Source organism: Pipra filicauda, unplaced genomic scaffold (genome assembly GCF_003945595.2).
Source record: "Pipra filicauda isolate LSUMZ 115617 unplaced genomic scaffold, ASM394559v2 scaffold10_size6260569_pilon, whole genome shotgun sequence".
Lineage (NCBI taxonomy): Eukaryota > Metazoa > Chordata > Aves > Passeriformes > Pipridae > Pipra > Pipra filicauda.
The window spans coordinates 3,346,571-3,357,816 of NW_024103541.1; the positions used below are offsets into that span (position 1 = coordinate 3,346,571).

The 11,246-nt window shown below is 43.9% G+C and overlaps 2 protein-coding genes across 7 annotated transcripts in view; both read left to right on the forward strand.

The window, feature by feature from the left end:
* KALRN (kalirin RhoGEF kinase) overlaps positions 1-4,266 on the forward strand; it is a 508,531-nt gene extending 504,265 nt beyond the window's left edge. For all 6 annotated transcript variants that reach the window (XM_039381883.1, XM_039381881.1, XM_039381876.1 and 3 more), the window contains one exon: positions 75-4,266. In XM_039381883.1, coding sequence (XP_039237817.1) covers positions 75-106 — 32 coding nt within the window. In that variant the 3' untranslated portion in view covers positions 107-4,266. The remainder of the gene's footprint in view (positions 1-74) is intronic.
* Positions 4,267-4,718: 452 nt separating this feature from the next.
* Positions 4,719-10,945, forward strand: UMPS (uridine monophosphate synthetase). The gene is made up of 6 exons (XM_027723635.2): positions 4,719-4,864; positions 5,120-5,273; positions 6,816-7,484; positions 8,234-8,409; positions 9,332-9,446; positions 10,249-10,945. Exons 1-6 carry the CDS (start codon positions 4,721-4,723, stop codon positions 10,428-10,430), a joined length of 1,440 nt encoding a protein of 479 aa, XP_027579436.1. The 5' UTR covers positions 4,719-4,720; the 3' UTR covers positions 10,431-10,945.
* The last annotated feature ends 301 nt before the right edge of the window (positions 10,946-11,246 follow it).

The following is an 11,246-nucleotide window of genomic DNA, read 5'->3' on the forward strand; positions in this document are numbered from 1 at the left end:
AGGTTTTCAGTATACATATATTGTATCATATATATAAATATATATAAATATAAAGGTTACTGTTCCATTTCTAGTTTCAGAATTGCTCGTCCCAAAGTCCATCTGAGCCTTTCAGAGTGCAGTAGGAGTGGTGAGTTCATTCTTGTGCTTACAGCTTGAAAATCGTTTTCAATGTTTAAAGTATGTCATTTGTTTCATTTCCAAACTTGTAAATATCTCTCAGCCACCATTAGCACCTCATCACCAAAGCATTTGTGAGGATATTTTTATGTCCAAAGCCTACTTTGTAATAATAAAAAAAATATTCACAATTAAAACATTTTTCTCTTGCAAGCCAAGTTGCAACATCATCATATTGATGTTACAGTGACGGAGCCAGCCTTAAGTATAACCAACACAGGGAGTCTGCAGTGACAAATCAGCAGTTTGTAGGCTGGCCAAATCCTCCTCTTCAGCAGTGGGACTGGGAGGGGAAACACCTCCCTGGCTGGGGCTTCCCCATCCTACTGCCATACCACCATAGAGATCTACAGCCTCTTGGTTGACCATCAAAGAGATTTATTTTTTTTCCTCTGGCATGTGAGGACTTTGTCTCGGTGCTGAGTGCAGTTGCTGTGCCTGTAGTGGGATGTTACCAAAGGTTTTCCTAAGGAAAAGGGCTTGATCTGACCATGTGTGCTCAGTATAGACTCTCTTGTTAGTGCAAGAGTCAAATTTGATTTACTGTCCAAGTAACTGTACTGTGAGCCTGCATGAGCAAAAGCTATCTCTGCCAGCAGGTGGTGGAGATACCCTGTGAGTCCTGTTAAATTCTGAGGGCTCTGATAGCCCTTTTTTTGATCCACCCCTCAACTGAGTTTCATGGCAGGTAGGAGACCTGGCCCTTATCTTTGTGCTTGCTCTATCAGTACGTGGGGGTGGTCACTATTTTGCTAGTGGAGAAGAAAGGAGGCTCAGCAAAAAAACTCAGTGTTCATGCAATACAAGAACAAACCTTGAGATGGGAGAGTCACAGTAAGAAGGGTGAGCACAGTCAGAAGCGGTATACGAGGCTTTGTGGCCAAGGGAGAGAAATCTAATACAGGGAGGAGTTGTGGAAAGGCTTGAAAGAGACAGTGTTCACAGAAGGTTAAACTTTTTGGGTCATATAGAACCTATCTCAGTTTCCCTCTGTAGTGCAGCAGCTGATTTTCTAAGCAACTCAGCAGCACTTCTTAAAAAAGACCAGTCTTGTCCTGAGCAACAGTGCAAAGTATGCAATTTCTTAGCAACTGAATGCAGACAGCAGTCAAGGGGTGTCTTTAATTAGCACCTGCCTCAGGTACCTTCTCCTAAAGGATTGTCTGTACTTCTTCCTATCTGTCAAAACTGGCTTTTTGTACTGTGATTGCACTGCCCTTAAAAAAATGTTTATGGAAGTGTGGTCTATAAAACCCACAGCTTTTATTAGGCCCATGGGTACAGTTTAAGCCACAGGCTTTCTGCTTGGCATTAATATGAACAAATTCTCATGTATCACATGAAACTTGGAGTTATTTAGCATTTTATTTTCCTTCCTCCTGCATTCGCATGTCAAACTGCAATAGCAGACACTTTGGATGCACAGTGGGAAAAAGCTGGATTGCTTAAGGGAATATTTAGGCCTCTCATTGCTATCAAATAATAGAAAAGAACACCCAAAAGGCTGAAAGAGGATACATTATTAGGTTCTCAGATTCAAAAATGATTCCTTGTTGAGAGCTGGAAGTGCTAAACTCTGAAGATTTTGAATGCTGTGGAGTTGCTTTCCTTTGTGGTTTTGCTTTTTCCATATACACATTAGAGAACTCCTCTTCTTGGGCACCACTCTTCGTACAGCACATACAGGAGTATTTAAACCTGTTAGAACTTCTAGATAACATTTGTGATTATCGACCATTCTTGTATTTTGTCTCAAAGATTTCTTTTGCCTGAATAACGTCAAGTTGACATGCAATGCTGCCATATGATAGATACAGAGGAAGTATTCTGAGCTTGCCCTTTTGAGGTCTTTCTCAGCCAATCTGTGGCCTCTCTACAGATCCTACAGGTGCTGTAACTCTGTTGTAAACTGTAACTTTGTTGTAAAGAGATTACAAAGCTCAGTAAATTGGCCTGGAGTGCACCCTCTGGGTGAGAAGCACCACAGCCAACTCCCTGTGCAGCATTCTCCGACTAGAGGATTTTTTGGTGCATGAAATACTGCCTGTAGCAAACACAGGAAAACACAGTTTCTCCATAAAACTCCGTCAGGCCCTTACAAAGCTCCCCAGGCTGAGCTGACTCTGAGGGGAGGATTTCTGCCTGCAGCTGTACCACTCCAGGTGTTCCCAAGACAGCCGAGTGAAGGTGTGGTGGGAGCTGCACTCTTTAGCTTCTGCAGCAGCTCCAGACCAGCCAGGATGACCAACAGGAATACTGGCAATGGCACACCATGAGCTCCATGCGGAGTGGCACTTACTCACACAGCCACCACCTTCAGACATCTCCACAGCACTCCTACCCTGCTCTGACACCAAAGTGTTGCTCACAGTGTTCCCTGGCGCTGGGTTGGGTGACAGGAAGGCAGCAGGTGCCAGTAAACGGAGCCCAGAGGACATGATGACATGGGGTGCTCTTTATTTAAGACAGCTGCATTTAATGAATGTGTCTGGCAATGAGATTTAAACTAACTGGCCTCTCTCCACTTCACTTGGAGCAGCCTGGCCAGGCCATTTGACTCTTAGCCATCAAAGAGGAATTCTGATGGCCCATGTAACACTGTCAGCTTCCATCAGGTGTCTGAGGACCTTGCTGTCCTGTGGGAGACCACCCCTTCCCACCACACTGCCAGGCCCCCTACACATGTTACTACAGGGATGAAACACAGCCAGTCCAGGGTTCTAGACTTTATTTTAAAGCAATATAGACTTCCAAATTTAAAAAAATTTTCCCACTTACACCAACAAATTTTGTTTATTCTTACTGCCCCTTTATTTTAAAAGACTATTTTTTTTTAGTAACAGTAATCTTTAAAAGCATTTTACTGGTAAACTGAGTTAATGCTGAGACAAAGTCTGTGCCCTCAACTGACCCATACAAGTGCTATGGCTTCAGTGGACTTCATTAGCATTTCTGATGATGCTATTAGGCCTTTGTTACAAAGACTGTGCCTAAAGGCTGAATGCAGAGCCACACATCTGACTATGTATAACCCTATTTTAATACCCTTGCAATGAGGGGACTGCATCCAGTAACCTGGGATAATATAAACTTCAGAGACAGATGTAAAGGCTATTCTGTATATAAAGGTCTTACAGATAATTAACATGTACAGGTGCTAACCACCTGGTTTTGTTTCAGTTCCTTTCACTGCAGAGGTGGATTCTCCACTAACACAGGGCTTGGATTAATTTTCCAGCTCATTTGTTCATGTCCCATCAGAAAATGGTGCTTTCCCAAGGAAACAAAGTCCCATTTTACTAGGCTGACTGCACACTGCCATCAAGTGATGAACTCTTGTTCTGGGATCTGTATAGTGCTGAGTGTTTCCATAGCGTCAGGATGCTGAATGTTTGCTGTAACTGTAGTCTTTATTATGGAGCTAGTGAAAAACCAACATCTTTTCTACTCAAGCCATATTTCACCTTCATGTCCAACTTCTGATGCTGGTGCTTTTACTTCTCTTTCTACCAAACTGTTCAGCACTGCTCTGCCACTGAGGTCAATTTGCTGATTACTTTTGGAAGGCAAATGCAATAGGAAGTGCAAAAAAACCAAACAATAAAAAAAATAAATCTATCTCAGACTTATTCACCAAGATCAGAGCAAACAGTTGGAATGTATTGATGCTTTTCAATCTTTGCAACAATCCACCGAAGGAGGAAAAAAAGAAACAGTATTGCTAACAGCTCGGCATTTTCAAGGTGCAAAGTAATTCCACAGCCTTAATTATTTCAGTGTATTGCTGGTCTGCCTTAAATGTACCTTCAGTTTTATTGCGGATTTCATTTTGTATGCACACAATGTTGGTTTGTAAAGGCAGGTTTGTAAATATTTCCTTTGTAAGTCTAATCACTCATGTGTACTGTTGTGAGGTGACTACTTGCTGTCCCATGTTGTTGTTACTATACTGCAGTATATATGATCATCTACAGATGTAGCTTCGACTTGTACATCTCCTGTCCTATAAATAGAGTATACTAATGACTCCGTTTCTGGGCTTTTTTGATTAAATAAAATTATTCGGAGAAGACCGAGTCAGTCTTATTTCACTTGTATGGCATCTTTCTGAGGCCTTGACGGCTCAGGGCTGGCTGTGCCTTTATTCAGCTCATCTTTTTCGGAGGGATCTCACAGGAAACCAGCACCGGGGACCGTCACTGCAGCCAACCCTCAGCGTGGCTCCATCCACCCAGCGGCCTTTTGGGTGTCACCCCGAGAGAAACTCGGATCACATCCAACCCTCCCCGCAGCGGCGTTTTCTGCTTCCCTGGGGAATGGGGTGACGGGAGAACCTGGAATCGCTGCGCGGCGTGGGGTGGGGGGGCCGGGCCGGGATGGCGCGGGCGTGGGGAGGTGGGCGCGGGGAACCCGGGCTCTGTGCGGGGCTGGTCCCCGCGGCGCGGACACGTGCGGGGATGCCCGGCCCCGCCGGGGTCGGGGGTGTGGCCGCCCCGCGCTCCTCCCGCTGCTGCATCACTTCCCTGCGCCGGGCCCGGCGATGGCGGCCGCGGGCATCGTGGCGGCCTCGCTGAGCGGGGCGGGCGCGCTGCGCTTCGGGCACTTCGTGCTCAAGAGCGGCCGCGCCTCCCCCGTGTACATCGACCTGCGCGGCCTCGTGTCCCACCCGCGCCTCCTCCGGCAGGTGCGGGGCCGGGTGTCTGTCCCCGAGGGGCCGGCGGTGTCTGTCCCGTGCGGGGTGACGGGTCTCCTACAGCTCAGGGGGCAGAGGGGACCCGGGAGCGCTGCTCTCCAGGGAGCCCTTCCCGGGGCCGGGCTGTCGGATCGCGGTGGGAACATGTAAAGGAGCGAGGTTTTCATTGCTTCCCGCGGTAATGCATTAGTTTAGTCACTTTCGCGCCCGTCCGATTTTAAAAAGCGTTTGGTTTTCCTTTTTCAGGTTGCGGATCTCCTCTTCCAAGCAGCCAAAGATGCGGGTCTGGTGTATGACTGCGTGTGTGGTGTTCCATACACGGCGCTGCCGCTGGCCACAATTATCTGCTCAGAAAATCAGGTCCCGATGCTCATACGGAGGAAGGAAGCAAAAGACTACGGTAAAACCATCAAATCAAGACTTTGTGTCAACTTGCTGTCTTGTTTGGGAATTACCTTATATACTGGTGATTCTTTTGTGATGTACAGCATTTCAGTTTAAGGTTATTTAAAAAGCAGCTCCTTTTCACCCTAAAGCATACTTCCCACAGGATCCCAACCTGATCAGGCTCTCCCAGCTGTTGCCCACTAGGCTGCAGCTTGAATCCTGCTGTAGTAGGTTAGGAGAGTCTTGAAGGGCGTTTTTTGTTTCTTTGGGTTTGTTTGTAAAGGGGTTTCTTTTGTTTGTTTGTTTCAATTCTTTAGCAGTGTCTTTTTTTTCTCTTAGCCCATTACTGTGGTTCTGGGTTAGTGGCCTCTTCCAGAAACGAGGATTTATAACTCACATTCTCTAACATGCTGAGCAGAACTTTTTGCGTATTGACTCCAAGAAGAACCTTTCTAGTCCCTTCTTCATTTATTTCTCAAACCCCTTTTTCTTTAATTTTCCTGTGGTCCTGTAATCAGTAGGCTGGGTTAGCAGCAGTCCCTTCTCTACCCAATGAACCATTTATCTGATTTTGATAAAGGAAGAGAGGACTGAAGCATTAACCTGCCATATAACTGGATTTCTACGCGTGATAAGAGCTGTCCTGTTCCAACAGCGTGTAATTAGAAAGTACGCTTGTCAAGACTAAATGCTACGCCTGTGTCAGGCAGTGGGCCAGGCATGGAAACGTTTGCTTTTCCTTCTTGTGAAGCACAAGCCAGCTGTGACAGCAGTTAACTGCCTGACACAAAGTTTCTGGTGTCATACAGATTGGGAAGCTGTACATGTGCTTGTTCTCTAGGCTGCCATGGTCTAAGCAATGCACTGCATAATGTTCTCCTGCTGCTCTGTGCTTCCTGGGAAAGCCAGGCATCCTTTGTTGTTTCCCTCCAGGAGGCCTTTCATGGATGTGTGGCTGTTGTTAGTTAAGACAAAGGCATTTGGGGCTTTACTTCTTCTCATTGTTTAAACAGGCATATTGAGCACAGAATGCTGTCTGTGGAAAATAGGAAACATGCTAAGGAGTGCCAATTACTCGGCTGCTTTAAACATGTTTTAAATAACGAGAAAATAGTTCTGTAATTCTGAGTTTTCAATTCATGACAATAATAAACTTCTGAAGTCATTCAAACATTTGAATCTGTGCTGTTAACACTGTGTCAGTTTTGTTAATAGAACGTAACTTCTGGAAACATAAAGTAGTATTTCATGAGCTTGGAAAAGTAACAATCCTTATTAATTAAGTTACAGATAAGCAACTGAGCTGTGGTAAGAATTGCGATAACTGGTATCACATTCTAATAAAAAATTTGCCTCTCCATACTGACACTGAACGTGAAATTCCTAATCTCTTGAAGTCCAGTTCCATTGGAATTCAGGATATGCTGTAGTGTATGCTTGTATGTGGAACAAATATGATCTTTATTTTAGCAGAGCAAGTTAAAGTTTTGATACTTTTAAGTTTTTTGAGGTCTTTTAAACTTTCTTGATGGAATGTTTGCTTTCTATTTTTAAGGTACTAAGAAGATGGTAGAAGGCACCATTAATCCGGGAGAGACATGCCTGATCATTGAAGATGTGGTGACAAGTGGATCCAGTGTACTGGAAACTGCAGAAGTTCTTCGGAAAGAAGGATTAAGAGTCACAGATGCCATAGTGCTGTTGGACAGGGAGCAGGGTGGGAAGGCTAGGTTAGAGGAACATGGAATTCGCCTGCACTCTGTGTCTACCTTGTCCGGGGTGTTGGAGATTCTCCAGCAGCAGGGAGAAGTGGCTGCTGAGATGGTTGAAAAGGTGAAGGAATTCATTCAGGGAAATATGTTTGAGTCAGTGGCTCAGAATGGTCCTGCTCCTGTGAAGAGACTCTGTAAGGAGCTGAGCTTCAGTGCTCGTGCCCAGCTGCCAGGGGTGCATCCTACTGCAGCCAGGATTCTCATGCTCATGGAAAAAAAGCAAACAAACCTGTGCCTTTCTGCTGATGTCACTAGCTCCAAAGAGCTGCTGCAGTTAGCTGCCATCCTGGGCCCCAGCATTTGTATCCTGAAGACTCATATAGACATCTTGAATGATTTCACCCCAGAGGTAGTAAAGGAGTTGAGGACCCTTGCAGACCAACACGAATTTTTGATTTTTGAAGACAGGAAATTTGCAGACATTGGAAACACAGTGAAACATCAATATGAAGGTGATTAACATCAACCTTGATTTACTGTTACTTTGCTGCTGGTGTGTGTAACTGCAGTGCTGGCACAGCCTTGATTTACTGTTACTTTGCTGCTGGTGTGTGTAACTGCAGTGCTGGCACAGGTTGCCAGGAGAGAGTGTGGAATCTCCAGCTTTGGAAAAGACTCAAGGGGTCAAGGGCCTGAGCAACCTGATCTAGCTTTGAAGTTAACCCTGCTGAGAGGGTGTGACTTCCTGAGGTCCCTTCCAACCTAAACCTTTTTATGAATCTGTAGTTGTGCTCAGTAAGTACTCCTGAGCAGTTGTCTCCTGTGAGAAACTGCAGCCTGGCTTCTTAAGGCAGCCTGCTATTATTGTGTGCTTGTTACAGCTTTCATTTGACATTGGATCTGCAACTGTAGAACTGCTTTTCTCTTTTGCTGATCCTTATGTCCCATATGATCTGCATACTGTCTGGGAAGATAGCACCTGTGACAGTGGATTTCTAGGCTACCATAAATGTCTCAGTGAATACTAAAGGTGAGATATTAGCAAGTGTTTGTGACAAGTAAACTGAGAGGTTACACTTTGTGGTTATCAGCTATCAGAACTGTCTGATGAGACTGAACTTGAAACTGTCAAGCTTCAGTAGTAAAACTGTCTTTTAAAATGTGAGTGATTTAGGGTGCAGCTGGTTTTGTTTAACTTGTGTTTCCTGTTTAACAGATTTCTGGTGACTCTTTGTCCATGTCTTCCTCTCCCTGTTCCCAGGTGGTGTATTCAAAATCGCATCCTGGGCAGACATCATTAATGCCCATGTGGTTCCAGGCTCTGGAGTTGTGAAGGGTCTGAAGGAAGTAGGTCTTCCTCTCCAGCGTGGCTGTCTCCTGATTGCTGAGATGAGTTCCCAAGGGTCACTTGCAACGGGTGAATACACAAAAGCTGCAGTAAGTAGGCAGACTTGCTTCAGGTTAAAAGCTTGTAAAGTGTGACACGGAGGTTTTATGTGCTTCTAATATTTGCACTTCCAAAAGTCCCTCCAGCTCTAACTATTATAGGTGTTTTTTCCTTGGAGATTCAGGAATCTGACAGTGTGGTGGTTAAAGGTTGCAGCTGTAAGCTAGTGATGAGAGGTGGTCAGAGTTCACACTTGGAATTGTAGTAAACATGCCAAGTTCGCTATTAGCAGCCCCACTCTTTTTTGGTTTTCTTTTTTTTTTGTTGTTTTTTAAGCAATGTTCTAATTAAGCATAATTTCTAATTAGTTTAAATTCATTCACTGTAGTATTTATAACATAGAAGGAAACATAATATTCCCTTTCCTGACAGAGGGGTGAGTATGGGCACTGAAGGAGAAAATGAGGCTGCACACACAGAGTTCAATTTTAGCACTTGTCCACCAACCCTTTTTGGTGTTCCCCTTTTTATTCATATTCTCTCATAAACAGCATTTGTTGTTTTAGTTAACCGAAATTCCCAGGATCGTCCCAAACCAGTGCCGTGATCCCACACATTCACACTCGCATCATGTGGTGGCTGTGTTCAGCCACGGCAGAAAAACACGCGCTTATCAGGCAGGCTGGTTAAAGTGGTTTTCCGCTTTGAGACATAACATTCTGTCTCTCAAAGCACTTAGCCAAGGTCGATCCTCCCGTTTGATTCCGATTAACTAAATGCAGGTGCAGAGTGACTCAGCTTGTTCCCACAGGTGAGTCAGCTCTGGGTGACTTTACACTGGTAATGCAAGAAAAGGTGTTTCAAACCCCTGCCTTGCACAGCTTAGTGTGTCAAAGGGTGGATGAGAAACAGATTGCTAGTCCAGCTGAATTTTAGGTATATCACTTGTAACTCTTCACTGATCTTCTTCAGGTACAGATGGCTGAAGACAACTCAGATTTCGTTTTTGGATTCATATCCGGATCTAGAGTTAGTAATAAACCAGAATTTCTTCACTTAACCCCAGGGGTGCAGCTGCAAACTGGAGGTAACTTTTTCTTGAATATTTATAGTCTGTTTGCAAGGACAGGAGTGATCTGGCCTTCAGTGAAAAAGTGGCTTCTGAAGAGAATTTAGTTGCTGATTCTCTGTGGGAGCAGTCTGTTTACCACTAAGGGCTGTCTTCCATATTTCTGGGTATGCTGATCCCTTTCCTGGGAGCTCTGAAAGGCAACCAGCAGGCTACATAGCCTTTTTTCTTGTTTTGAGGTCCGTGCATACCATAAAGCACAGTCCTGAAAACATGTGAAATGTCTTCAGATAGATGTTAGATTAGATGTTAAACTACTGAGTAGTAGAAAAAAAAATACAACAAATACAGAAGTTCAGCTGTAAGCCTTGTAACTGACATAGATGCGCAGTATCAATTAATTGAAAGTCTTCTACTGACTAAACAAGTTATCACTGAAGCAGATAGGGGAGATATGTTTCTCTGCAGTACTTAATTCTTGTGAAACCTAAAGTGAAGTCACAAGGTTTTACATTAATGTTTGGGGAGTTTGCCTGTTTTAAGAAGGCTGAGGCTTATTTCAGTAATCCTGATCTGTGCTTCTTTGTGTAACTGCTCCATCTATTCTGATTGGTACATCATGAAAAAGGAGGGTGCTGGCTGTCAAATTTGATCTGTGTAATAGTATTTGTTGGGTGGTGACAGAGTTTCTAGTTATGTTTGTGGATTGTTAGGATTAGAGTTGGAACAGCATACCTGTTCTCTGTTCCAGCATATCTTTGAAGATTTGTAATAGATATGGTTTTGTACAAACTAAAAAAAAATGGTGTCTCTGTTTCAGGTGATAACCTTGGACAGAAGTACCTGAGCCCCAAGGAAGTTATTAGTGAAAAAGGTTCAGATATCATTATTGTGGGACGTGGCATCTTGTCAGTTCCAGACCGCCTTCAGGAAGCAGAGAAGTACAGGATGGCAGCTTGGGAGAGCTACTTGAGCAGGCTTGGTGTTTGTGCAGAAGATTGAAAGCTGGACACTGTCCTAGTCCATAAGCAAAGCTGATGGAGCTGCAGCCACCGTGAGAGTTCCAGCTAAAACATCGACACTTCAGCCTGTAAAAAACTGTACTTTTGGAGAAAAATCTGTTACTAAGTTGTTTTAATTGTACACACACAGATCAAGTTGTACTTGCCATGGTTGTTTTTTAATATTTGAGTTTAAGAACCCAAAACTTCATGACCAGTTTTTAGCCTTAATAGGCTTTCTTGTTTGAAAAATGTTGCACAGAGCACTCCAGGGGTATTTAGTTGGCTGTTGTTGCCTTTGTTTCTTTTCTCCACCCTCAAATTCCTTCTGGCTGTGGAAACAGTATTTTGCTGTTCTTCATCAACTTCACCCTCACACCTGACCTGCTGCCTCATTTTCACAGGTTTATTCAGCTCTGCTGTTTCCAAGGAACAAGTATAGGTTTTAATGCCGTACTGTGAAATTGAGTTATATGTTGTTTAATAAATACCTTTTTTGCTACTGTTTTCCTATCACTTTCCTATGCGCTCTTCCTTCTGTGGCAATATGAAGTACTGTTTTCAGAACCCCAGTATCATAAAAAATCAATCTGGTATGTTTGTGACTGCAGGAATTATCATGATTCTGTTTACAGGGGCTGCAAAGAATTTGTCAGAGCAGTTAGTTGTGTGCTTAATTACAGTGGAGCTGTTGATTCCTCTAATGAGAAACAAAAATGTACTTTGTTGACCTTTTTGTGACAATAGGTGGAATACTTCCAGGATTTACTTTCCACTCTTTGTGGTGAATAAGGAGAAGCAGAAATATCTTGTACAA